The sequence below is a fragment of the Saimiri boliviensis genome, chromosome 14 (assembly GCF_048565385.1).
Source record: "Saimiri boliviensis isolate mSaiBol1 chromosome 14, mSaiBol1.pri, whole genome shotgun sequence".
NCBI classification, from domain to species: domain Eukaryota; kingdom Metazoa; phylum Chordata; class Mammalia; order Primates; family Cebidae; genus Saimiri; species Saimiri boliviensis.
In genome coordinates, this window is record NC_133462.1 from 29713820 (window position 1) to 29741499 (window position 27680).

The 27680-nt window shown below is 53.1% G+C and overlaps 1 protein-coding gene across 1 annotated transcript; it reads right to left on the reverse strand.

The window, feature by feature from the left end:
* Positions 1-4753: 4753 nt before the first annotated feature.
* On the reverse strand, positions 4754-26407 carry SLC5A5 (solute carrier family 5 member 5). The gene is given in 19 exon segments (XM_074385732.1): positions 4754-5134; positions 8477-8591; positions 8593-8609; positions 11031-11052; positions 11054-11153; positions 14351-14483; positions 14486-14549; positions 14634-14659; positions 14662-14719; positions 16496-16566; positions 16643-16755; positions 18400-18488; positions 20876-21005; positions 21104-21244; positions 22503-22657; positions 24267-24334; positions 24464-24515; positions 24825-24890; positions 26051-26407. Coding segments are annotated over 19 exon segments (1941 nt in total). The 3' UTR covers positions 4754-4970.
* Positions 26408-27680: the final 1273 nt, after the last annotated feature.

The window sequence follows — 27680 nt, forward strand, 5'->3', positions numbered from 1 at the left end:
CAATGGCACGATCTTGGCTCACCACAACCTCCGCCTCCTGGGTTCAGGCAATTCTCCTGCCTCAGCCTCCTGAGTAGCTGGGATTACAGGCACGTGCCACCATGCCCAGCTGATTTTTTGTATTTTTAGTAGAGACAGGGTTTCACCATGTTGACCAGGATGGTCTCGATCTCTCGACCTTGTGATCCACCCGCCTCAGCCTCCCAAAGTGCTGGGATTACAGGCTTGAGCCACCGCGCCCGGCTGAGATGGGGTCTTGCTCTGTCACCCAGGCTGGAGTGCAGTGGTGAGATCTCTGCTCACTGCAACCTCTGCCCTCAATGGCCCAAGTGATCCTCCCACCTCAGCCTCCCAAGTAGCCGGGACCACAGACGCATCCCTCCACACACCCAGCTTTTTTGTTGTTGTTGTATTTTTGGTAGAGCTGGGATCTCACCATGTTGTCCAGGCTGGTCTCAAACTCCTGGGCTCAAGCAATCTGTGCGCCTCAGTTTCCCAGAGTGCTGGGATTACAGATGTCAGTCAATGCACTGGTCCAAAGGTAAGTATTCCGAGCATGTTTAAGGTAGGTTAGGCTAAGCTATGATGTCCAGTAGGTTAGGTGTATTAAATACATTTTCAGTGTGTGATATTTTCTCCTTATGATGGGTTTACTTGGATATAACCACCTCAAAGAGCATCTGTATATGTCCACATAAAGAAATAAAATAGTGACAGGATCCTGCTGTCATCCAGGCTGGAGTGCAGTGGTGCACACAGCTCACTGCAGCCTCGACCTCTTGGGCTCAAGCAATTCTCCCACCTCAACCTTGCAAGTAGCTGGAACTATAGGCATGCACCACCTCACCTGGCTAATTTTTAAATTTTTCTGTAGAGATGGGGTCTCGCTTTGTTGCCCCAGCTGGTCTCAAACTCCTGGTCTCGAGTGATCCTCCTGCCTAGTCTCCCAAAGTGTCAGGATTACAGGCATGAGCCACTGCACCTGGCATCCATACAAAGACTTGTACATGAATGTTCATAGCAACTTTATTTCTCATACTCGAAAACTGGAAACAACCCATACATCCACTGGTGAATATGTGATAAACAACGGTCCTTTTGCACAGTGGAATACTACTCCGCAGTAGATGGAATGAACACCGTGAATGGATCTCTCAACTGCAGCCAGATCAGCTTCTTCTGCTCACTTGGGGGAACTTTTTTTTTTTTTTAAGAGATGGGGTCTCGCTATGTTGCCCAGGCTGGAGTACAATGGCTGTTCACAGGCGTGATCCCACTACTGATCAGCACGGGAGTTTTGACCTGCTCCATTTCCGACCTGGGCCGGTTCACCCCTCCTTAGGCAACCTGGTGGTCCCCCGTTCCCGGGAGGTCACCACATTGATGACGAACTTAGTGTGGACACGTGATCGGCATAGCGCCCTACAGCCCAGCACTCCTGGGCTCAAGCGATCCTCCAGCCTCAGCCTCCCAAATAGCTGGGACTAGAGGCACACGCAACTGCACCCTGCCGCTTGGGGGAACTTTTATCCATCTTTACCCCATGTGTCTCCTCCCACCCCAGATTTGGGCTCTGTTCTAAGTGAGCACTACCCAGAGGTGGAAAATCTGCTTATCACATTGCTCATTTATTTATATAGATTATAGCACGTGCCTGTAATCCCAGCTAATCAGGAAGCTGAGGAAGGAGAGTCGCTTGAACCTGGGACACAGAGGTTATAGTGAGCCAAGATGCTGTCACTGCACTTGAGCCTGGGTAACAGAGTGAGACTCCATATATATGTACATGGAGAGAGAGAGAGAGAGAGAGAGAGAGAGAGAGAGAGAGAGAGAGAGAGAGAGAGAGAGAGAGAGAGAGAGAGAGAGAGAGAGAGAGAGAGACTTGCTCTGTTGCTCAGGCTGGAATGCAGTGGCGTGATCTTGGCTCACGGCAACCTCCACCTCCCAGTTTCAAGCAATTCTCCTGCCTCAGCCTCCCGAGTACCTGGAACTCCAGGCGCCTGCCACCACACCTGGCTAATTTTTGTATTTTTAGCAGAGACGGGATTTTTACCATGCTGGCCAGTCTGGTCTTGAACTCCTGACCTCAAGTGATCTGCCCGCTTCAGCCTCCCAAAGTGCTGGGATTACAGGCGTGGGCCACCACACCTCCAAGTCATTGATTTTAAAGTTGTAATGATCAGTTTTAAGTCCAAATTTAAAGGTGTCCAATCCCAAAAGCAGGCACAGAGGACCAGCCCTCCAAGGGGTGAAGAGAAGCAGGATCAGAAGGTGTGTATGAGGCCAGGCGTGGTGGCTCATGGCTGTAAGTAATCCCAGCACTTTGGGAGGCTGAGACGGGCAGATCACTTGAGATCAGGAGTTCAAGACCAGTCTGACCAACATGGTGAAACCCCATCTCTATTAAAAATTCGAAAATCAGCCGGGTGTGGTGGCACACGCCTGTCATTCCAGCTACTCGGGAGGTTGAGGAAAGAGAGTGGCTTGAACCCGGGAGGCAGAGGTTGTAGAGAGCTGAGATGGTGCCACTGCACTCCAGCCTGGGTGGCAGAGTGAGACTCTGTTTCAAAAAAGAAAAAGAAAAAGGTGTATATGAGCTCTTGTGGCTGCTGTCACAAATCACTACAGGCCTGGCAGCATCAAACAACAGAAATTTATTCTCTGACAGTTCTGGCAGACAGAAGTCCAACATCAAGGTATCAGCAGGGCCACGTCCCCTCTAAAGGCTCTAAGAAAGAATGCATCCCCTGCCTCCCTCCTGATTTCTGGTTGCTGCTGGCAATCCCTGGGTTCTCTGACTCAAGACTCATCGATCCGACCTCTGCCCCTGTCTCCACGTGGTGTCTTCCCCATGCGTTTCTCTGTATTTTTCTCTACTTCATGTGAGGAACCAGGCACTGGGTTCATCCATCCTCCTCCAGTAAGACTTTTTTTTTTTTCTTTTTCTTTTTTGAGATGGAATCTCGCTCTGTCACCAGGCTGGAGTGCAGCGGCGCCATCTCGGCTCACGGCAGCCTCCAACTCCCTGGTTCAAGCGATTCTTCTGCCTCAGCCTCCAGAGTAGCTGGGATTGCAGGCACGCGCCACCATGCCCAGCTAAGTTTGTATTTTTAGTAGAGACGGGGTTTCACTATGTTGGTCAGGATGGTCTCCATCTTCTGACCTCGTGATCCACCCGCCTTGGCCTCCCAAAGTGCTGGGATTACAGGCGTGAGCCACCGCGCCCGGCCAAGACCTCTTTTAATGTCACCAATTATACCTGCAAAGATCCTGTTTCCAAGTAAGCTCACGTTCTAAGGTTCTGGGTGAACATGATTTTTGGGGGGGACACAACCTAATTCAAGAGCCTCCATTGTCAGGGGAGGAGGGGACGTCAGCAGGCTCAGGGTGATGGGAGATATAGCAGGGGTGTGGGCCAAGGTCGGAGGCCACGTGGGGTCTGATTCATCACCTCCCCAATCCCAGGAAGAAAATAAAGAAGGGGCTGAGCACAGGGCACCACGCCTGTAATCCCAGCCCTTTGGAAGGTCAAGGCAGGAGGATCACCTGAGTTCAGGCATTCGAGACCAGCCTGGCCAACATGGCAAAACCCCATCTCTACAAAAACACAGAATTACAAATATTCCCTGGGGCATGGTGGCACTCACTTGTAATCCCAGCTACTTAGGTTGCTGAGGCAGGAGAATCGTTTGAACCCAGGAGGCAGAGGTTGCAGTGAGTGGAGATTGCACCACTGCATCCAGTCTGGGTGACAGTGAGACTGTCTCCAAAAAAAAAAAAAAAAAAGAACAAAGAAAGGAGAGAGAGTTGGTGTTCATCTCTTGGTTTGCTGGATTGCTTGGATGCCTGGATTGCTATTGTGTCTTTGGCCAAGCCATTGCCCTCCCCTCTCAGCCTCAGTTTCTCTGCCTCTGAAATGGAGCAAGCACAAGGAGGTCTGGCCTGAGGACTTCCAAAATGCTTGCTAAGGTTAAACACAGGCTGGGCACAGTGGCTCTGGCTGGCGTGGTGTTTCACACCTGTAATCCCAGCACTTTGAGAGGCTGAGGCAGGTGGATTATTTGAGGTCAGGAGTTCGAGATCAGCCTGACCAATATAATGAAACCCTGTCTCTACTAAAAATACAAAAATTAGGTGGGTGTGATAGTGGGTGCCTATAATCCCAGCTACTCGGGAGGCTGAGGCAGGAGAACTGCTTGAACCTGGGAGGCCGAGGTTGCGGTGAGCCGAGATCGCACTATTGCACTCCAGCCTAGGTGACAAGAGCTAAACTCTGTCTCAAAAAAATAATAAGGTTAAACCCACTTCGAGTAAGAGCTGGGGTCTTTCTCAGATCCTGATGTTAGGCCTGGGAGCTTCTCATGTTGTCCAGAGGGACTCTAACTTCCTTCTATCATAGATTGAGAAAAATGGTAGGCTGGATACAGCGGCTCATGCCTGTAATCCCAGCACTTTGGGAGGCCGAGGTGGGCGTATCCCTTGAGGTCAGGAGTTCAAGACTAGACTGACTGACATGGTGAAATCCTGTCTCTACTAAAAACACAAAAAGTTAGCCAGGCGTGGTGGCACACGCCTGGAATCCCCGCTACTTGGGAGGCTGAGGCAGGAGAATTGCTGGAACCTGGGAGGCAGAGGTTGCAGTGAGCTGAGATCACACCACCGCACTCCAGCCTGGGCAACGAGCAAGACACCATCTCAAAAAAAAAAAAAAAAAAAAGAGAGAGAGAGAGAAACCCAGCTTTATTTTGGGGGAGCCATCGGGGCCACAGCATCTCATGAAGCAGGGGGATGGATTTAAACCATGACCTCCCGGAGGCAGGGCCTGGTCTCTTCCCACGGGGTAGGGCCTAGAGTCCCGAACTCATTTGCATACAAGACAATCCAGCCAATCGGAGCCGAGGTTGTGAGCCGCGGTCTGGGATTGGCCCATCCTGAGGTTCCAGCCCAGGGCATCAGTCCCTCAGCGGTCCTCAGAGGTTTGTCTCCCGCTGGTCCGGACCACCATCATGTCCACTGCAGGCGGTCCAGGAGCCCACCCCCTCCAGCTCCTTCTGCCCCAGGAAAAACAGACGGTCCTCACTGGTGGGCAGGAAGCCAGGGGGCTTCTTGGTTCCAGGGGGGACTTCTTCAGATCCTGGGGTAAGTGGGGAAGAGAGATCGCATCAGAGACCCTGTCCCGCCCTCTTCCAGGTCAGCTCATCTCCCAGATGGGGGGCCTGCACGGAATTGCGCGATTGCCCTCATCCAGTGCACGGGCCAGTCTTGTCCCTCTGCCTGCAACATTTCCGGGAGCTTCTCTTCCCCACTCACGTGTCACCTACAGCCCAGGCCATCAGCACTTTCTCAGATGCCTGCTCTAGGCCCCCCTCCTCTCTCTGCTTCTCTGCCCGTTCACCTTCAGGAAAATAAATATTTCTGGCCAGACACGGTGGCTCACCCACTGTAATCCTAGCACTTTGGGAGGCCAAGGTGGGCAGATCACTTGAACCCAGGAGTTTAAGACCAGCCTGGCCAACATGGCAAAACCCCATCTCAACCAAAAATGCAAAAAATTAAACCAGACAGGGTGGTGCATGCCCGTAATCCCAGCTACTCAGGAGGTTGAAAGACAGGAGAAATTCTTGGGCCATGGAGGTCAAGGCTGCAGTGAGCCATGATCATGACACTGTGCTCCAGTCTGGGCAATAGAGTGAGACCCTACTCAAAAAAAAAAAAAAGACAAACAAAAAAAGAAAAAGAAAATAATAAAGAACAAAAAAAAAGAAAGAAAGAAAGAAGAGAAAGAAAGAAAGAAAAGGAGGAAGGGGAGAGAGGAGGGGAGGGGAGGGGGGAGGGTAGAGAAGGGAAAGGAGGGGAAAGGGGAGGAGGTAAGGGGGGGAGGCAGGGGAGGGGAAGGGAGGGGAGGGGAGGGGGAGAAAAGACAAATACTTCTCCAGGGCAGCTGTAGGGAGCTTTAAAGCCCTTCAGCCAAACCTCTCCCCTCCCCAGTCCCCTTTTCAGTCAGACCTGTTCCTGTCTGTGGCAGGTTCCTTCTCAAAGTCCAGGATCGATCAATGTCACCTCTCCCCAAGAGGCCACCCCTGACTTCCCCTGGCTAAAGTTGCTCCCCATCACAGCATCCGGTTTCATTGTCCTTTAAATGCTTATCATGCTGAGACCCTACATGTCTCTCTCTCTTTTTTTCTTTAAATCACTCCTGCTGTGCTACCTATGTTTCTCTTTCGTTTTCTTTCCTCCTTCCTTCCTTCCTTCCCTCCCCTCCCTCCCTTCCTCTTTTTGACGAAATCTCACTCTGTCACCCAGGATGGAATGCAGTGGCACAATCTCAGCTCACTACAACCTCCGCCTCCTGGGTTCAAGCAAATTCTCCTGCCTCAGCCTCCCGAGTAGCTGGGATTACAGGCACGTGCCACCATGCCCAGCTAATTTTTGTATTTTTAGTAGAGACGGGGTTTTCGCCATGTTAGGCTGGTCTTGAGCCTGTGGCCTCAAGCGATCTGCCCACCTCAACCTCCCACAGCGCTGGGATTACAGGCATGAGCCACCATGCCCGGTCTGACGGCATCCGGTTTTATTAGCTTTGAATGCTTATCGTATGCTAGAATCCTACATGTGCCGGGCACGGTGGCTCAGACCTGTAATCCCAGCACTTGGGAGGCTGAGGCAGGTGGATCACGAGGTCAGAAGTTCAAGACCAGCCTGGCCAAGATGGTGAAACCCCATCTCTACTAAAAATACAATAATTAGCCAGGCGTGGTGGCAGATGCCTGTAATCCCAGCTACTCAGGAGGCTGAGGCAGGAGAATTGCTTGAACCCGGGAGGCAGAGGTTGCAGTGAGCCAAGGTTGCACCATTGCACTCCAGCCTGGGTAACAGAGTGAGACTCCATCTCAAAAAAAAAAAAAAAAAAAAAAAAATCTGGGCGCTGTGCTCACACTTGTAATCCCAGCCCTTAGGGAGGCAGAGGCGGGAGGATAGCTTGAGCTCAGGAGTTCGAGACCTGCCTGGGCAATATAGCGAGACCCCATTCTCCATAAAAAGGAAAAAAAAAAAAAAAAAAAGACAAAAAAGCCTAACATGCCAGATGTAGGTGATGGGGGATGGAGGCAGCAAACCAACATTGCCGTGTGTGTGCCTATGCAACAATCCTGCATGATCTGCACATGTACCCCAGAACCTAAAGTACAAATAAGAAAACAAACAAACAAAAAAACCCTTAAGGTCCCACATGTTTCTCTTTTTAGTTTTCACCTGCCCCTGTTAGATGAGGGCAGGGTGGGGGCTCAGACCCCAGCCCAGAGCAGGACTGGGTACACAGCACGTGCTCAATAAATGAGAGAATGGAACAGAGAATCCAAAACAGGGGGAAGGCCTGGGATCAGGTCCCCCGGGGACAACCTTTTCCAAACTCTGGGAATTCACAAAGCAACCACGCAGCTTTAGCCAAAACCGGTCGACCATCTGTTGTGTTTCTTATGTAAGATATTTCCTCCAAGTTGACTCACTTTTGAATTAAGTAATTTTATTTTAAGAAGAGACTTTACATCAATACCCTAACGGCATACCAGTTTCAACCTGCCAAAGACTGGAAGTCACTGTCAAAACAGATAACTACAAAAGGAATAGTATTAAACTTTGTTCAGTCCTCATGAAGTGAGGCAATTAAAAGCTTGAAGATGAGGCCGGGTGCAGTGGTTAACGCCCGTCATCCCAGAACTTTGGTAGTTTCAAGACGGGTGCATCATTTGAGGTCAGGAGTTTGAGACCATCTGGGCAACACGGTGAAACCCCATCTGTACTAAAAATACAAAAATTAGCTGGATGTGGTGGCGCACACCTGTAGTACCAGCTACTCAGGAGGCCGAGGCAGGAGAATTGGCTGAACCAAGAGGTGGAGGTTGCAGTGAGTTGAGATTGCAACCACTGCACGCCAGCCTGGGTAACAGAGCGAGACTCTGTCTCAAAAAACAAACAAAAGGAATAGTATTAAGCTCTGTTCAGTCCTCGTGAAGGGAGATAATAAGACTCTTGAAGATGAATCAGCTCCCGGCTGGGTGCAGTGGCTCACACCTGTAATCCCAGCACTTTGGGAGGCCAAGGTGGGTGGATCACCTGAGGTCAGGAGTTCAAGACTAGCCTAGCCAACATGGTGAAACCCCGTTTCTACTAAAAAATACAAAAAAATAGCCAGGCATGGTGGCAAGTGCCTATAATCCCAGCTACTTGGGAGGTTGAGGCAGGAGAATTGCTTGAACCCAGGAGGTAGAGGTTGCAATGAGCTGAGATCATGCCACTGCAACTCCAGCCTGGGTGACAGAGTGAGACTCTGTCTAAAAAAAAAAAAAAAAGAAAAAGATGAATCAGCTCCCAACAGAGTCTTTTGACTAGAGAGAATGAGAGATACAGAGACACCACATCCCTCCCTTGAGCCATGGTGATGCCCCAAAGCCACCTGGCTGCCTCTAGCTCTGGGAACCCATCCTAAGACTGACCTTGACCAAGCTGTCATCCAGGATGGCCACTTCTTCCTTGGGGGCCACTGATGCTGTCTGCTGTGCAAGGTCCCACCATAACAATCCCGGAGCCAGGGCCACTGCGCTTGGTGGGGCCTGAGAGGTGGGCAGAAATGGAGAAATCCAGGCATTGAATGAAGGGGTGATGGGGGTTGGAGACCAGACCCTGAGAAGGAAAAGGGAGATCCCTGGACTATGAAGTCTAATAGGCTCCAGTCCCACTGAGGGACCCTGGCAAGCCTCTGAGCTTCAATTTCCTCATCTACACAGTGAAGTTGTAACAAAACATCAGTGAGGCCAGGCACAGTGGCTCATGCCTATAATCGCACCTTGGGAGTTTAAGGTGATAGGATTGCTTGGAGTTGCCCAGTAGTTGGAGACCAGTCTAGGCAACATAGTGAGACTCCATCTCTACAAAATATTTTTTAAAAAATAGCCAGGCATAGTGGCACGTGCCTCTAGTCTCAGCTACTTGGGAGGCTGAGACAGGAGGATCGCTTGAACCCAAGAGGTTGAGGCCGCAGTGAGCCATCATTGTACACTCCAGCCTGGTGACAGAGACCCTGTTTCAAAAACAAAGCAAACAAGAACAGTGGAGGTTGGGCACAGTGGCTCACATCTGTAAACCCAGAACTTTTGAAGGCCGATGTGGGGGATCACTTGAGGTCAAGGAGTTCGAGACCAGCCTGGCCAACATGGTGAAACTCCATTTCTACTAAAAGTACAAAAATTAGCCAGGTGTGTTGGTGGGCGCCTGTAATCCCAGCTACTTGGGAGGCTGAGGCAGGAGAATCTCTTGAACTCAGGAGGCGGAGGTTGCCTGAGCCAAGATCGCGCCATTGCACTCCAGCCTGGGAGACAAGAGTGAAATTGCATCTCAAAAAACAAAACAAAACAAAACAAAACAAAACAAAACAACAAAGGACATTAGTGGAGGGCAGGGAGGGTCCAGGATGGCAGGGAGGGTCCAGCCTGGCAGGATTCCTTTCACTGCTGTATCCCCAGTGCCTAAAATAGCACCCAGCACAGAGGGAGACTTGATAAAGTCCTGATGAATGCGAAGTCTGAGACTCAAGAAGTGTGAGCAGGTACTGCTATCACTGCCTGATTTCCCCTCTTTGTCTCCTTCTACTTTTCTGTGGAATTTAGAATTCCCTAAGAAGTGTGGAGTCACCAGCAGCCTGAGGAGAAGATATTTCAGCACCAGGGATAGCGCCGCCCGCCCCATCCCGCATCCTCTGCTGAGGACTTAAATCTTGTGGGAGATAGGAGTGGAGGCGATGCCTCAAGTTTCTGCCTCTGCAAAACAGGGCAAGCTCTGACAGGTGGAGGTTGTCAAGAAAGCGACATAGCTTTAAAGGATGTAAATGTGAGCCTGGCATATTGGCGCGCGCCTGTAGTCTCAGCTACTCAGGAGGATGAGGTGGGAGGATTGCTTTCAGCTCAGGAGTTGAAGGTTGCAGTGAGCCATGGTCGTGCCACTGCACTCCCGCCTGGGTAACGGAGTAAGAGCTGGATTTTTTTGTTTTTGTTTTTGTTTTTTGTTTTTGTTTTGAGATGGAGTCTCACTCTGTCGTCCAGGATGGAATGCAGTGACCCAATCTCGTCTCACTGAAACCTCCACCTCCCGGGATCAAGCAATTCTCTTACCTCAGCCTCCCGAGTAGCTGGGATTACAGGGGCCAGCCACCACACCCAGCTAATGTTTTTTGTATTTTTAGTAGAGACGGGGTTTCACCATGTTGGCCAGGCTGGTCTTGAACTCCTGACCTCAGGTGATCCACCTGCCTTGGCCTCCCAAAGTGCTGAGATTACAGGCATGAGCCACCATGCCCAGCCGACTCCATCTCTTAAAAAGAAAAAAAAATATATATATATACACACACACACACACACACACACACATTCACATAAGTATATACGTATATAGTTATAATACATATATTATTTCTTTTATGTATATATTCATAATTTATATGTATAATTTCTTTTATGTATGTATATCTACATCAAAGAAAAGTGTATATATATATATGTACACACACACACACACTTTATTTTTCCTTTTTAAAAAAATAGGGTGCAGCCCAGGTGCGGTGGCTCACGTCTCTAATCTCAGAACTTTGGGAGGCCGAGGTAAGCAGATCACTTGAGCCCAGGAGTTCGACACGCATGGCGAAACTCTATCTCTTCTAAAAATCCAAAATTAGCTGGGCGTGGGGGTGCACACTTGTAATCCCAGCTACTCAGGAGGCTGAGACATGAGAATCTCTTGAACTCGGAAGGTGGAGGTTGTGATGAGTCAAGATCGTGCCATTGCACGGGCAAACAAGAGCAAAACTCCGTCTAAAACATAATAATAATAATAATAATAATAATAATAACATGCAAATATGTACAGCACGCAGTGGTAGCTCCGCCAATGGGAGCATCCCTTCTCCCCTCCCTTCTGGGTGGAGCCTTGCGGCAGAGAGATGAATGGGGTGACTTCTAAGCCCACAGGCTCTATCTACCTACCTGTCAGGCAGCTGATGAGGGCTTCCGCATAGCACAGTGGTCAGTGTGCCCAGGGCACCATAATAGAGATAGGAGATGGCATAGAAGCTGTCAGCTAAGGCAGATCTGCTGCGGCGTCCATTCCTGAGCTGGGGGTTGGGGAGACAGAGTTGAACCTCCTCTTTATTCCGTCTGCAATCAAAAGCTGTTCCCACCACACTTCCTAATTCAGGCATTCCCCAAACCGAGGGCCGCATGCGGCCCCCTGAGGCCATTTATCCGGCCCGCCCCTCCCCCCCACCCGCACCCCACCGCATTTCAGGAAGGGGCACCTCTTTCATTGGTGGTCAGTGAGAGGAGCACAGTATGTGGCAGCCCTCCAACGGTCTGAGGGACAGTGAACTGGCCCCCTGTGTAAAAAGTTTGGGGATGCCTGCCCTAATTCCCTTCCTCCAATTGCCATGGCCTAGCACATACCTCCATTGCTGTCTGCCCAGACCTGTGCAGTAGCCAATGGTCCTTCCCTCCAGGTAACCCATCCCCATCCCAGAAGTCGTCCTCCACACACACAGAGGGCGAATTACTAAAATGTAACTCAGATCACCTCCTGCTGCTGCCCATCACCCTCTGTGGCTCCCTGTCACCCTCAAAATCAAACCAAATTAAACTCTCAGAAGAAGACACAGGTGGGAATCTTCATGACTGCAATTGTTTCTTACATATGATCAAAAGCAAAAGCCCACCAAGAAAAAAATAAATAAATTGGACTTCATCAAAAATTAAAAATTTCTGCCTGGCTGTGGTGGCTCATGACTGTAATCCCAATACTTTGGGAAGTCAAGGCAGGTGGATCACCTGAGGTCATGAGTTTGAAACTAGCCTGGCCAACATGATGAAACCCCGTCTCTACTAAAAATACAAAAATTAGCTTGGCATGGTGGTGTACACCTGCAGTCCCAGCTACTCAGGAGGCTGAAGTGGGAGAATCCCTTAAACCTGGGTGGTGGAGGTTGCAGTGAAATGAGATTGCATCACTGCACTCCAGCCTAGGCAACAGAGCGAGACTCCATCACACACACACACACACACACACACACACACACACACAAACACACTTTAAAAATTTCTGTGCATCACAAATCAAAGGATTCTATCGAGAGAATGAAGACAATCTACAGAATGGGAGAAAATGTCACATGCAAATTACACATCTGACAGGGGCTTGTATCCAGAATATATAAAGATATAAAAATATATAAATTATAACTCTCAACAATAAAAAGACAAATCATTCAATTTAAAATTGGGCAAATGGCTTTTTTTTTTTTTTTTTTTTTTTCCAAGACGAAGTTTCGCTCTTGTTACCCAGGCTGGAGTGCAATGGCTCGATCTCGGCTCACACCGCAACCTCCGCCTCCTGGGTTCAGGCAATTCTCCTGCCTCAGCCTCCTGAGTAGCTGGGATTACAGGCACGTGCCACCATGCCAGCTAATTTTTTTGTATTTTTAGTAGAGACGGGGTTTCACCATGTTGACCAGGATGGTCTCGATCTCTCGACCTCGTGATCCACCCGCCTCGGCCTCCCAAAGTGCTGGGATTACAGGCTTGAGCCACCGCGCCCGGCGGCTTTTTTTTTTTTTTTAAATTTGAGACAGGGGCTTGCTGTTGCCCAGGATGGAGTGCAGTGGTGAGACCACGCCTCACTGCAGCCTCAGCCTCCCAGGCTCAAGGGATCTTCCTGCCTCAGCCTCCTGAGTAGCTGAGACTACAGGTGTGCACCACCATGCTCAGCTACACTTTTCATTTTTATTTTTGTAGGGATGGGGTATTTCTATGTTGCCCAGGCTGGATTAAATGGAAATTTATCCAAAGAAGATACACCAGTGGCCAATACACACATGAAAAGATGCTCACCATCCTTACACCTCAGGGAAATGCAAATCCTTTGTGATACCATGGTGGTATCACTTCACACCCACTAGGATGGAGAAAAAGAAGTATTGGCGAGGACGTGGAAGTTGCTGGTGGGAGTATAAAAGGATGCAGCCGCTGTGGAAAAGTCTGGTAGTTCCTCAGAAAGTTAAACATAGGCCACGCATGGTGGCTCAGGCCTGTAATCCCAGCACGTTGGGCGGCCGAGGCATGTGGATCACCAGAGGTCAGGGGTTTGAGACCAGCCTGGCCAACGAAACGTGGTGAAGCCCCTTCTCTACTAAAAATACGAAAAGTAGCCGGATGTGGTGGTGTGCGCCTGTAATCCCAGATACTTGGGAGGCTGAGGCAGGAGTATTGTTTGAACCCAGGAGGCAGAGGTTGCCTGGCCTAAATGCCACTTTAAAATGGCTAATTTTCTCTCAATAAAAAATAGAATCAACCTAATTCTGGGCCTCCCTCAAGCTGGGAGGATTGCTTAAGCCTGAGAGGTTGAAGCTGCAGTGAGCTGGGACTGCACCACTGCACTCCAGCTTGGATAACAGAGCGAGACTGTCTCAGGAAAACAAAACAAAAAGAAAGTATTAACTTCCAGCCAGGTGCGGTGGCTCACGCCTGTAATCCCAGCACTTTGGGAGGCTGAGGTGGGCAGATCACCTGAGGTCGGGCTTTCGAGACCAGCCTGACCCACATGGAGAAACCCGTCTCTACTAAAAATGAAAATTAGCTGGGCGTGGTGGCACGTGCCTGTAATCCCGGCTACTCAGGAGGCTGAGGCAGGAGAATCGCTTGAACCCAGGAGGCGGAGGTTGCAGTGAGCCGAGATCGCGCCATCACACTCCGGCCTGGGTAACAAGAGTGAAACTCCGTCTCAAAAAAGCACAAACTTCCTCTGGCTGCACCATGTCTCCTATCCATTTCTCTTCCCATTAAACGCACCCTAACCTCAGTGTAGCTGGACTGGGACTGAACTGAATGTGGCCTCAGGGCCTTTGCACCTGGGATTCCCTCCACCGGGAATGCATTTTACTAATCAGGCTTCTTATGCAGAGTGCAGGGCATTTAAGTTTCCCTTTAAGATCACCCCCCCGGCCGGGCGCGGTGGCTCATAGCTGTAATCCCAGCACTTAGGTCAAGAGATCGAGACCATCCTGGTCAACATGGTGAAACCCCGTCTCTACTAAAAATACAAAAAATTAGCTGGGCGTGGTGGCGCGTGCCTGTAATCCCAGCTACTCAGGAGGCTGAGGCAGGAGAATTGCCTGAACCCAGGAGGCGGAGGTTGCGGTGAGCCGAGATCGCGCCATTGCACTCCAGCCTGGGTAACAAGAGCGAAACTGTCTCAAAAAAAAAAAAAAGAAAAAAAAAAAAATCACCCCCCCGCCCCCGACCCACCCACCCAAGTCGACTCACCTGGGGCCCTGCTGGAGTCGTTAGCAGGGAGGCGAGACGGGTCCAGGAGGCCAGAGGCGTTGGCTGAGAGAGCCACGCAGCGGGCAGCCGACGACGGCAGGACCCTCATGGTCTGCTCGCTAGGTGGTACAGGGTGGCGCCCAGGGCCACCCACAGCGACAGCGCCAAGCCCGCGGCCAGTCCCGAGAGGACGCCCTGGGGGCGGAGCCGGCGTCAGGGGAAGGGCGGGGCCTGCCCGGCCACGCCCCCCTCCCCTCCCCTCGCACCGCCCCCACTCACCGGGGTGTTACAGGCGGGAAGGAACTTCCCAAGATGAAGGCTCCGAGGAGGGGGCCGCTGATGACTCCCATGACCGTGAAGGAGCCCTGGGAGAGTAGGTGGGGGTGGGGCTGAGCCCTCCCACTCCTCCAGGCCTCAGTTTACCCGCTGGGAAAGCGAGACCTCAACTCCACTGTGGGTCCCAAGGACGCCTCTGTGCCTCAGTTTCCCTAAAGGGGAGAGAACCTCTGCCCCCGTTCCTGCCTCTCTCCCCTGGAGTGGAGGCAAAGATACTGATTCTTTCTTGGGGGTGGCAATCCCACCCCTAAGCCAGGGAGTCCTTTCTTCTTCTTCCTTTTTTTTTGAATTGAGACAGTCTCCCTCTGCTTGCTGCCCAGGCTGGAGTGCAGTGGCACAATCTCGGCTCACCGCAATGTCTGTGGGGAGGCCCTTTCTGCCTCCAGGCCGCCACCCCCCACCTCCCAATTCCCCTAGCCCAAGCCAGTGGGCTGCAAAAAAGTCACCCGATAGCCTCTGGAATCAAACAGAACTTAGTTCTTAATCTCAGCGACTTGGAAGGCTGAGGCAGGAGGTCACTTGAGACCAGGAGTTCAAGACCAGCCTAGGCACAAAGCAAGACCCTGTCTCTAAAAAAAGGTTTTAAAATTAGCCAGGCCAGGTGCGGTGGCTCACACCTGTAATCCCAGCACTTTGGGAGGCAGAGGCAGGCAGATCACTTGAGGTCAGGAGTTCAAGACCAGACTGGCCAACATGGTGAAATCTAATAAAAATACAAAAATATGAGCCGGGCATGGTGGCGTGCACCTGTAATCCCAGCTACTCTGGAGGATGAAGCAGGACTGCTTAAACCCAGGAAGTGGAGGTTGCAGTGAGCTTAGATCATGCCACTGTACTCTAGCCTGGGCAACAGAGCAACACTCTGTCTCAAAAAAAATAAAGAATAAAAAAGAGCTGGGCACGGTGGCTCAAGCCTGTAATCCCAGTACTTTGGGAGGCCGAGGCGGGTGGATCACGAGGTCAAGAGATCGAGACCATCCTGGTCAACATGGTGAAACCCCGTCTCTACTAAAAATACAAAAAATTAGCTGGGCATGGTGGCACATGCCTGTAATCCCAGCTACTCAGGAGGCTGAGGCAGGAGAATTGCCTGAACCCAGGAGGCGGAGGTTGCGGTGAGCCGAGATCGCGCCATTGCACTCCAACCTGGGTAACAAGAGCGAAACTCCGTCTCAAAAAAAAAAAAAAAAAAAAAAAAAAAAGAGGAAGAATAAAAAAGAGCTGGGTGTGGTGGCTCACGCCTGTAATCCCAGCACTTGGGGAAGCCGAGGCGGATGGATCATGAGGTCAAGAGATTGAGACCATCCTGGCCAATATGGTGAAATCCCGTCTCTACTAAAAGTACAAAATTAGCCAGGCATGGTGGCTCTCGCCTGTAGTCCCAGCTACTTAGGCGGCTGAGACAGGAGAATTGCTTGAACTCAGGAGGCGGAGGTTGCAGTGAGTTGAGATCGTGCCACTGCTCTCCAACCTGGTAACAGAGCAAGATTCCGTCTCAAAAAAGAAAAAGAAAAAGAGAAAAAAAAAATAGCCAGGCATGGTGGCACCCATCTGTAACCCCAGCTACTTGGGAGGTTGAGGTGGAAGGATGGCTTGAACCCAGGAGCTGGAGGCTGCAGTGAGCTACGATCAGGCCCCTGCACTCCAGCCTGGAACAACACAATGAAATCCCATCTCAAAAAAAAAAAAAAAAAAAAAAAAGTAAGTTCTGCCGCTGACACGTGTGACCTCTCTGAGCCTCAGTTCAATGGGAAAGATGCCCTACCTCTCAGGGAGACCAGGGCAGGGAGCTGGTGGGGTCTCACCTGGAGGACACCTCCCCCGAGCAGCGAGGACAGAGCCGCCACGGTGAGACAGGCCGAGCCGTAGATGAGTGCTGTAGCAGACGGGGGTGGCACGGTCAACGGGGAGAGACGGCCCTGGCCTCCCACCCGGGTCTCCCTGAAACTCACAGAGCCCCTTGGAGATAATCACGAGTTTCCTGGGCGCCAGGCTCTGCTGCCGCGGTTTGATGAGATCTTCTACAGTGACTGCAGCCATGGCATTGATGCTGGTGGATGCTGTGCTGGGTGGGGAAGGCGGCGCGGGCTCCTCAGGCCACATGGAGAGACCGTCCACACCATCTGGCCTGCCAGACCCCACCCGGCCTGAGGGTAGAGGTGTGGGTAACCCAGTCCTGCTGAGGCGAAGGAGATATCCATCCCTCCCCTCCCCAAAGACCTGAGACATCCCCACTGGAGCAAGGACACCTGTGACCAAGGGTAGGCGAGACAGTCAGGTTCCTGGTTCCAGAGGGACTGCAGTCACAGGTGGGAGACTCACAAAAGGGAGAGTGAGAGTGGGTGACCAGAAGTCCCCAAAGATTGGTAACTACCTGAGTGTATGGCCTGGGAGGGCAGGAACAGGGGGCTGCTTGGTCATGGCTGTGCCCCAGGGTTCAGAGCAACAGAACCTGGGCCGGGCGTGGTGGCTCATGCCTGCAATCCCAGCACTTTGGGAGGCCAAGGTGAGCAGATCACCTGAGGTCACGAGTTCGAGACCAGCCTGGCCAACATGGTGAAACCCCATCTCTACTAAAAATACAAAAATTAGCTGAGGATGGGAGGCTGGGCGCGGTGGCTCAAGCCTGTAATCCCAGCACTTTGGGAGGCCAAGGCGGGTGGATCACGAGGTCGAGAGATCAAGACCATCCTGGTCAACATGGTGAAACCCCGTCTCTACTAAAAATACAAAAAACTAGCTGGGCGTGGTGGCGCGTGCCTGTAATCCCAGCTACTCAGGAGGCTGAGGCAGGAGAATTGCCTGAGCCCAGGAGGTGGAGGTTGCGGTGAGCCGAGATCGCGCCATTGCACTCCAGCCTGGGTAACAAGAGCGAAACTCCGTCTCAAAAAAAAAAAAAAAAAAAAAAAAAAAAAAAAATTAGCTGAGGGTGGTGGCATGTGCCTGTAATCCCAGCTACTTGGGAGGCTGAGGCAAGAGGATTGCTTGAACCTGGGAGGTGGAGGTTGCAGTGAGCCAAGATCGTGCCACTGTACTCCAGCCTGGGTGACAGAGCAAGACTCCGTCTGAAAAAAAAAAAAAAAAAAAGAACTGGCCAGGCATAGTGGCTCACATCTATAATCCAACCACTTTGGGAGGCTGAGGTGGGTGGATCACCTGAGGTCAGGAGTTTGAGATCAGACTGACCAACATGGAGAAACCCTGTCTCTACTAAAAATACAAAATACAAAATTCGGTGGCGTATGCCTGTCATCCCAGCTACTTGGGAGGCTGAAGCAGGAAAAACACTTGAACCTGGGAGGTGGAGGTTGTGGTGAGCCAAGATCATGTCATTGCACTCCAGCCTGGGCAACAAGAGCACAACTCTGTCTCAAAACAAACAAACAAACAAAAAACAGTACCTGCCATATAGTAGATGCTCAATAAATATTTGTCTGAGGGAGGAAGGAAAGAAGGAAGAAGAAGAGAGGAGAGTCAGGAGTCAGGTGTGGCCCTCACAAGTGATAAGGTAAACATCCTGCAGCCGGGGTCCCCGTGCCCAGGGTGTGCTCTCTGCTGGCACCTACCTGAGCTGTCTGCTAGAGACCAAGCAGGAACTGGGAATGATGGCCAGGTCCAGAACATTCCATGCCCCAGGGGGGATGGCAGGTGGGAACCAGGAGGCTCCCAGGGGCTTAAATAACACTTGCTGAACAAGCAGGGTGCTCACCTAAGGGTGCCGCTGTAAGCACATGCCAGGAAGAGCCCAGGGACTCCAGGCAGGTCCTTGAAGATGTCCAGCACCAGTAGGGGCATGTACTGTGGGTACAAGAACTGGGGGTCAGTCTCCCAGACAGCAGCACCCTGAGGGCAGGGGCTCCTATCTGTCCCGACTCTGCACGTCCCCAGCACCCAGGACAGACAGGATTCATGGTGAGGATTTGATGTGCATTTGGGTTTTGTTTCACTCTGAGGCAAGGTTTTGCTCTGTTGCCCAGGCTGGAGTGCAGCGGCACAGCTGTGGCTCACTGCAGCCTAGAACTCCTGAGCTCGTGATCCTCCCGCCTCAGCCCCACCCCCAGTAGCTGAGATCACAGGTGTGTGCCACCACGCCTGGCTAATTAAAAAAAAAATTTTGGGCTGAGCACAGTGGCTCATGCCTATAATCCCAGCACTTTGGGAGGCCGAGGCAGGTGGATCACGAGGTCAAGAGATCGAGACCATCCTGGTCAACATGGTGAAACCCCGTCTCTACTAAAAATACAAAAAATTAGCTGGGCATGTGGCGCGTGCCTGTAATCCCAGCTACTCGGGAGGCTGAGGCAGAAGAATTGCTTGAACCCAGGAGGCGGAGGTTGCGGTGAGCCGAGACTGTGCCACTGCACTCCAGCCTGGGTAACAAAAGCGAAACTCCATCTAAAAAAAAAAAAAAAAAAAAAAAAAAATTTGTGTAAAGATGGAGGTTTGGCCAGGCACGGTGGCTCCTACCTGTAATCCCAACATTTTGGGAGGCTGAGGCGGGTGGATCACTTGTGCTCAGGAGTTCACGACCAGCCTGGCCAACATGGTGAAACTTCTCCTCTATCAAAAATGCAAAAATTAGCCAGGTGTGCTGGTCTGCACCTGTAGTCTCAGCTACTTGGGAGGCTGAGGCACGAGAATCGCTTGAATCTGCGAGGCAGAGGTTGCAGTGAGCAGAGATAGAGCCATTGCACTCCAGCAAGCACAAAACAGCAAGACTCCATCTCAAAAAAAAAAAAAAAAAAAAAAGTGGGGCCCAGTGGCTCATGCCTGTAATCCCAGCACTTTTGGAGGCCGAGGTAGGAGTTTGAGGTCAGGAGTCTGAGACCAGCCTGGCCAACATGGTGAAAACCCATCTCTACTAAAAACATAAAAAAATTATCTGGGCGTGGTAGCACACGCCTATAATCCCAGCTACTTGGGAGGCTGAGGCAAAAGACTGGCTTAAGCCTGGGAATCGGAGGTTGCAGCGAGCTGAGGTCATACCACTGCACTCCCACCTGGGCAACAGAGCAAGACTCTGTCTAAAAAAAAAAACAATGGTGTAAAGATGGGGTCTCCCTATGCTGCTCAGGCTGTAATGTGCACTGGTCGATCAACGGCATGAACCTGAGAACTGCCACTGAGCCCCACAGTGTACTGAGCCCATGATCCCAGGGAGGCGGTGACCTGTGTTGTCCCCATTTTACTGACAAAGACTTCGAGGCAGAGAGCTACCATTCCTGCCTGAAGCTACATATGCCGGCAGTCCCGGGTCTGACCTCCAGGAAGGACTGCGGATGGGATGGTCCCCCGTAACCTCTGCTAACGCTGAACCCCATGGTCAGAGCTCTAGCTGGGGTGTGACTTAGGCATGGGTCCTGGTGCCACCCCCCTAACTTGCCCATTGACTTCAGGAAGTTACTTCCCCCCAAGCCTCAGTTTCCTCATCTGTAAAGTGGGAGCCACGACCACCTTGCCTTTCTCAGAAGAAAGATTAGATGGGGAACTAGCTGCTGGTGTAGGGAACAGCGCTGTGCACAGCGTAGACGCGGGAGACCAGAGCTGGCCATTCTTCTTATCACCAACAGGATTCGTTCCTGCTGGATCTCAGCTTTTTTTTTTTTTTTTTTTTTTTTTTTTTTGAGATGGAGTCTCTCTCTGTTACCCAGGCTGGAAATGCAGTGGCAGGATCTCTGCTCACTGTAACCTCCGCCTTTCAGGTTCAAGCGATTCTCCTGCCTCAGCCTCCTGAGTAGCTGGGATTACAGGCACGTGCCACCGCACCCAGCTAATTTTTTGTATTTTTTTTTTTTTTTTTTTTTAGTAGATACAGGCTTCATTATGTTGGTCAGATTGGTCTCAAACTCCTGACCTCATGATCCACCCGCCTCAGCCTCCCAAAGTGCTGGCATTACAGGCGTGAGCCACCACACCCGGCTGATGTTTATATTTTTAGTAGAGACGGGGTTTCACCATGTTGGCCAGGCTGGTCTCAAACTCCTGACCTCAGGTGATCCGCCCGCCTCAGCCTCCTAAAGTGCTGGGATTACAGGCGTGAGCCGCCACGCCTGGCCTCCTCTGAACTCTTTCCTGCTTCTCGGCCTGGCACAAGCCGTTCCTTCTGCTAGGAATACTCTTCAACCTCATCCCCACCAAGGTGGTTGGGGAGTGCAGAGCCGGCCAGGAGCCTGGGTGGGGCTCACCTGGTCTGGCGCGGAGATGCGCCCCGCAAGGAGGGGGTCGCAGTCGGCGTAGAACACAAACATGACGATGCCACAGCAGGCGGCACTGGACACGATCAGGAACAGGCCCACCTGATTGATGAGCAGGGCCCTGCGGGGAGAGGCGGCCTCGGGGTTAGGGGACAGCCTCAGGCTGGTGGAGGGGCAGCATGTCCCAGAAACCCCCACCCTGCTCCCCGAAACACTCACAGCTTGGCCTGCCTCTCTGTGCGGCAAGCCACGTAACGCTGGACCTGCGCCTGGTTCACGCCGTACATGGACAGCCACACCAACGTGCCACCCACCACAAAAGTCCAGAACGTATAGCGGCTCCTCGGGTCAGGGTTAAAGCTGGGGGGGTGGCAGAGCAAGTCAGACACCTGGAGATGTCTCACTGACTCCACGCTCCCAAGGGCCCCAGGCAGCGCTTCTGGACTTTACTGGGGACATTTGGAGTGGATTTTGTCGGCCGGGCACGGTGGCTCACGCCTGTAATCTCAGCACTTTGAGAGGCTGAGGCAGGCGGATCACGAGGTCAAGAGATCGAGACCATGCTGCTCCACATGATGAAACCCTGTCTCTACCAAAAATACAAAAATTAGCTGGGCGTGGTGATGTGAGGCTGTAGTCCCCGCTACTTGGGAGGCTGAGGCGGGAAAATTGCTTGAACCCAGGAGGTAGGGGGCTGAGGCAGGAGAATTGCTTGAACCCGGGAGGCGGAGGTTGTAGTGAGTCGAGATGGCCCCATTGCACTCCGTCTCAAAAAGGAAAAAAAAAAAAAAAAAGCTGGACATGATGGCAGGTGCCTGTCATTCCAGCTACTTAGGAGGCTGAGGCGGGAGAATCGCCTGAACCTGGGAGGCAGAGATTGCAGTGAGCCAAGATCACACCATTGCACTGCAGCCTGGGTGACAGAGCGATACTTCATCTCAAAAAATAATAATACTAAAGGAATTAAATTAAAAATAAAAATAAATGGAGTGGGTTTTGAAGTATGCACAGGCATTGGCCAGATTGAAAATTCATGTGTTCGTTTACTGAATCATCTATGTGTGCCCTCAAAAACCATTTTTCCTGTGTCTAGCTGGGAGTTCAGAGCGGCTTTAGCTGCCAATCTGGGCTGAGGGGAGGAGCAGAGAGCCGGAGCCAGGAGAGGCGGGGGCCGGGGGAGCAGTGAGGGCCCCCTGGAGCAGGAGGCATTGGCTGGCTTCTCCCAGGCACAAACAGAGCCCAGAGCCCAGCCCCATCCTCTTTTTTATTTTCTTTTGTGGAGGTGAGGGTGGCTGGGACAGGGTCTCACTCTGTCATCCAGGCTATAGTGCAGTAGTGTGATCTCAGCTCACTGCAGCCTCTGCCTCCCGGGCTCAAGCAATCCTCCAGCCTCAGCCTCCCGAGTAGCTGGGACCACAGGCACACACCACGACGCCCAGCTAATTTTTGTATTTTTGTAAAGATGGGGTTTCACCATGTTGGCCAGGCTGGTCTCGAACTCCTGAGCTCAAGTGATCTGCCCGCCTCAGCCTCCCAAAGTGCTGGGATGATGGGCGTGAGAAACTGTTCCCCTGCCCCAGCCCCATCTTGCAGCAGTATCCTCTGCGTCTTCACTCACTCCATCAGGTTGATCCGGGAGTGGTTCTGGGCCAGCATGAGCACGTGGCGGGGCCCTCCCACAAGCATGACGCCGCGGGCCAGGACAACCCAGAAGCCACTTAGCATCACCACCACCTGGAACACATCAGTCCAGACCACAGCCTTCATGCCGCCCTGCAGGATGGGAGAGAGAGAGGGAGAGTGGCTGTTAAATGGGGGACCTGGCTGTGGCTAACCCTACCTGGCCTTCAGCAGTGCCTGGGACTGATGCCCTTCTTTTTTTTTTTTTTTTTTTTTGAGACGGAGTTTCGCTCTTGTTACCCAGGCTGGAGTGCAATGGTGCGATCTCGGCTCACCGCAACCTCCGCCTCCTGGGTTCAGGCAATTCTCCTGCCTCAGCCTCCCGAGTAGCTGGGATTACAGGCACGCGCCACCATGCCCAGCTAATTTTTTGTATTTTTAGTAGAGACGGGGTTTCACCATGTTGACCAGGATGGTCTCGATCTCTCGACCTCGTGATCCACCCGCCTCAGCCTCCCAAAGTGCTGGGATTACAGGCGTGAGCCACCGCGCCCGGCCACACTGATGCCCTTCTATGTCTCAGCTTCCTCATCTGTAAAGTGGGATTGATACTAATACCTTCTCCCTGTGTTGTTACAAGAATTAAGTATATTATTTTATTTTTAAAGAAAGGGTCTCTCTCTATTGCCCAGGCTGGAGTGCAGTGGTGTGATCTCAGCTCACTGCAGCCTGGAACTCTTAGGCTCAAGTGATCCTCCTGCCTCAGCCTCCGGAGCAGCTGAGCTACAGTGGGTGTCACCATGCCCGACTAATTAAAAAAAATATTTTTTGTAGAGATGGGAGGGTTTCATGATGTTGCCCAGGCTGGTCTGGAACTCCTGGCCTCAGGTGATCCTCCTACTTTGACCTCTCAAAGTGCTGGGATTACAGGTATGAGCCACTGTGGCCAGTGGAATTAAGTTAATAAGTGAAAAAGATTTGGAACATGACGTGACACATGCGAGTGTCAGTTAGCGATTGCTGCCATTACTATTATTATGATTGATTGATCGATTGATTGATTTAGAGGCGGAATCTCGCTCTGTTGCCCTGGCTGGAGGGCAGTGGCGCAATCTCTGCTCACCGCAACCTCCGCCTCCCAGCTTGAAGTGATTTTCCTGCCTCAGCCTCCTGAGAAGCTGGGATTACAGGTGTGCGCCACTGCGCCTGGCTAATTTTTGTATTTTTTGTAGAGACGGGGTTTCGCCATGCTGTCCATGCTGGTCTCCAACTCCCGACCTCCAGTGGTCCGCCTGCCTCTGCTTCCCAAAATGCTGGGATTACAGATGCGAGCCACTGCGCCCGGCCACCATTACTATTATTATCACTTTGATAACAATATCGTTATCAAGGTCAGACCTGAGCCAGCCAAAGGTAGCCCTCCCTGGGAACTCAGCCAGCCCCAGGCTGAAGCCAGAGCTCATTTCCTGCTGGTCGGGAAGCCAGCAGAGGTGGAAGCCTGGAGCTGATGGGGCTTGGAGAGGTGGGAGAGAGATGCAGTGGATGAGGTCGGAGTACCTGTATCCAGCCACACCTGAAGCTGCCGTACGTCTAGATTCTCAGCAATGAAATCTTTCAGATCACTTTTCATTACAAAGACGAGGACAGTGGGACAGCTGGGACAGAGACTTCCTCGGGAGAAAGGGGCAAGCCCAGAGACTCCCCACGAGAGACCCAGTGGGCCTGATCCCTCATACGGAGTGGGTTCCCCGGGGCCACTCACCACAGCTGTGTAGAAAGTGCAGATAATTCCGGTTGACAGGAGCGACGCCCAGATGTCCAGCCCGGTCACTATGCAAAAAGAGTCCCCCCACTGTTAGGCCTCTGGGCGGGGCACAAACTTAGTCCCCAGCGTCTCGGGCCCTCCTCTCCCTCCCTTTCTCCTCCCAGACACCCTCCCCTGACCTCCCAGAGTCACACCTTGGTTCAGGATGAGGGCCGGTGCGTAGATGACTATGCCGGTGTACAGCATCTGTAGACAGTGTGGGACAGGTGAGCGGGGGTGGGGTGCGTCTGGGACAGTTGGGGATGGCGAGGGGAGGAGGAAGGGTGGTCCCAGCATATGGGCGGGGCAGATAGGCGGGTCTTGAGGAGTGGAGGCGGGGTCAGGCCGGGTGTGGTGTGGGAGGGAACTGGTGGGGCGGGGCCCGAACGGGGGAGCGTGGGCGGGGACTGGGCGGGGCCACGCGGGTTGGGGCGGGGTCTTGAACAGTGGAGGCGGGGCTAGTGGAGGCCGACGCTCCCGGGCCCCCGCGCGGAGGGCGGGGCCGAGGCCGCTCACCGTGGCTACAATATACTGCACGGTCCCGCAGAGCCGCACCGCGCGGCTGAAGCGCAGCTCCAGGTACTGCAAGGAGGGACTCGAGGTCACCTAGACAGGCCCTACCCGGGGGCCGAGGCCTCTGGGGTCCCTCGCCCGCCCTCTAGGTGGGCCCCTCCCTGCGGAAGCCGATCGCGCTCGCGGGGTTCTTGCACGCGGGGGCCCCGCCGCAAGGACACACCTGTGCACACGTGCCATCCCATGCCTGTGCTTACGCCGTGGACCTGGAAGACCAGTCCATGCGTGTGCACCCGCCCTCCCACTTGCGCCTGACCGGTGCGGGCTCCCGGAGAGGCCACTGCTCCTCGGACACCGACGTAGCCCGCAAGCGCGCAGTGTAGACAGTGCCAGGAGCCAATGGTGTTGACCGCCTAGGATTTACCGGTCACGATTTTTTTTTTTTTCCTTTGAGACAAGAGTTTCACGCTGTCGCCCAGGCTCGAGTGCAGTGGCGCGATCTCGGCTCACTGCAACCTCCAGGGTTCAAGCAATTCTCCTGCCTTTGCCTCTCAGGTAGCTGGAATTACAGGCGCCCGCCACCACGCCTGGCTAATTTTTTGTATTTTTAGTAGAGACCGAGTTTCACCACGTTGGCCAGGCTGGTCTCGAACCCCTGACTTCAAGTGATCCATTCACCTCGGCCTCCCGAAGTGCGGAGATTACAGGCGTGAGCCACAGCGCCTGGCCCGGTCACGATTTTAATCAATTTACCCTCTCCCCTGGAGGGAGGTGCTGTGATTCGCCCAGTTGGACATCTGAGGAACCCGAGCAGGAGGCACGCCCCTTGCCCAAGATAGAAGAAAGCGGTGAAGCCGGGTTTCAAACCCCGGAGCCGTCAGCAGTCCCTTCTAGTGCGCACACGTGGGTCTGCATGCGGGGGAAGGTGGGGGCAGGTGTGTGACTGTCCACACTTGGGTACACACCTGGTCGAGCCGGGTCTGGCCCGCGCACTTCCACCGAAGGACCAGGACGCCAGGCCCTCTCTTCCTCCTTCCTGCCCCTGCCCTGCGCCTGCGGCCTCTTCCCAGAACCCTCCCCACGTGTCTGCCTAGGGGCCCCTTCCGTTAAAGCACCGAGGTGCCATTCGCGTCCTCCTGTACAGCGGCTCAAAGCCCTAGGGCCTCCCCCACACCCGGTCCCAGCACTGCCAGTGGGGCGGGTCCTGCCCCCGGGCCTCTGTCCCGTACCTCGTAGGTGCTGGTGAGGCCCAGGCGGTAGAAGACGGGCATGAAGAGCAGGGCAGTGAGGACCGAGTTGAGAAGCTGACCCAGGCACATCCAGAGGAACTTGAGGCCATAGCGGTAGGCCTCCGACGGCACGCCCAGCACCTGTACGGCCGACATGAAGCTGGCGGAGAGCGACAGGCCCACGGGCAGGGCCCCCAGGCGCCGGCCCCCGGTGAAGAAGTCCTCAGCGCTGCGCTGCCCGCCCCGAGCCAGCCCGACCCACAGCCCGATGCCAGTGGACACCAGGAGCATGAGGGCAAAGACCCCGTAGTCCCAGGCTCCGAAGGTGGGCCGTTGCCCGGTTTCCACGGCCTCCATGAGGGCGGGTGCGGAGACCCAGCGCGTTCTCGGGCGCCCTGAGTGCTCCAGCTGGAGGAGCCGGCAGGGGCCGACGACGGGGCGGGCGGGTGGGAGGATGCTGAGCCGCCTGTACCCCCTCCGTCTGGGGTGGGAAGCTGCGAGAGTGGCTGGGGCTCCCTGGGTTAGGTCTCTGGGTTGTCGCTGTCTTTGTCGGCCTCCCCTGTCCCCGCTCTCTGTCTCTGCGTCTGCCCCTGCTGTCTGTCTGTCCGGCCACCTCGCCTCTCACTCGGGGTTCTGTTGTGCCATGCAGCCGGCTGTCTGTCCCTCTCCCTGGGCGCAGTGCTCAGCGCCCACAGCTGGAGGTCGCCTTGGGGCTTAAGGGAGCATAGCTCGTGATTGTGGGTTGCAGATTTATTGGGCTCCCGGGTCACCGCGACTCCGCCTCCAGACCTAGGGGCGGGCAGGACCCGCACCCTTTCCGCCCTGGACTGGGATAGATAGGCTGGGACAGGCTACCTGGGTAGCTGTAGGGGGTGGTGGCGGGGAGGCCTCCCAAATGCCCCCCCATCCCCCTGCACCCACTTATCCCCATGTGCCGTAATCACGGCTGTCACTCTCTGCTATTGACAGGTGGGGAAATTGAGGCTCAGAGAGGGCACATCACTTGCCTGAGGCCGCACGACCTGCTTCAGCACTCAAAGCCGCGGTGTGCTTGAATACCTTGGGCTATGGGGAGCTCACTTTCATAGAGGACTGGGGTTCACTTTCAGGGTTTCAAGGGACCCATAAAGAAAACTTACTCGGCCTTAATCGTGTGAAGCCAGGCGGTGGAGGATGCTGTGAGCCGAGATCGTGCCACTGCACTACAGCCTGGGCGACAGAGCAAGACTCCGTCTCAAAAACAAAAAACAAACAAAAAAACTTACCCGGCCTTACCACCCCCGAACTGGCATGTGGGCCTACCCTTTCTCTAGAACGTTAGGGTTGGGCATCACTGAACCCTGCTCTCGGGCTAAGCTGGGTAGGAGACATTCAGAGCCCAAGTCCTGAGTGGGTACATACTTGGGGAAGTCTTTGCTCCTCCCTGGGCCTCAGTTTCCCCATATGTAAACAGGGATAAAATAGTCCCTGCCTCAGAGGAATAAATGGGACCTGGTAACACAAGCCTGGTACATAAGTGCCTCATTCATTTGTTCCTTTATCATGACTTCATTCATTCATTGATTGTTGTCCCTGTGCCAGGCATACATGGCTCATGGAAGTGGTGGGCGCTTTCAAGGCTGTGAGCTGG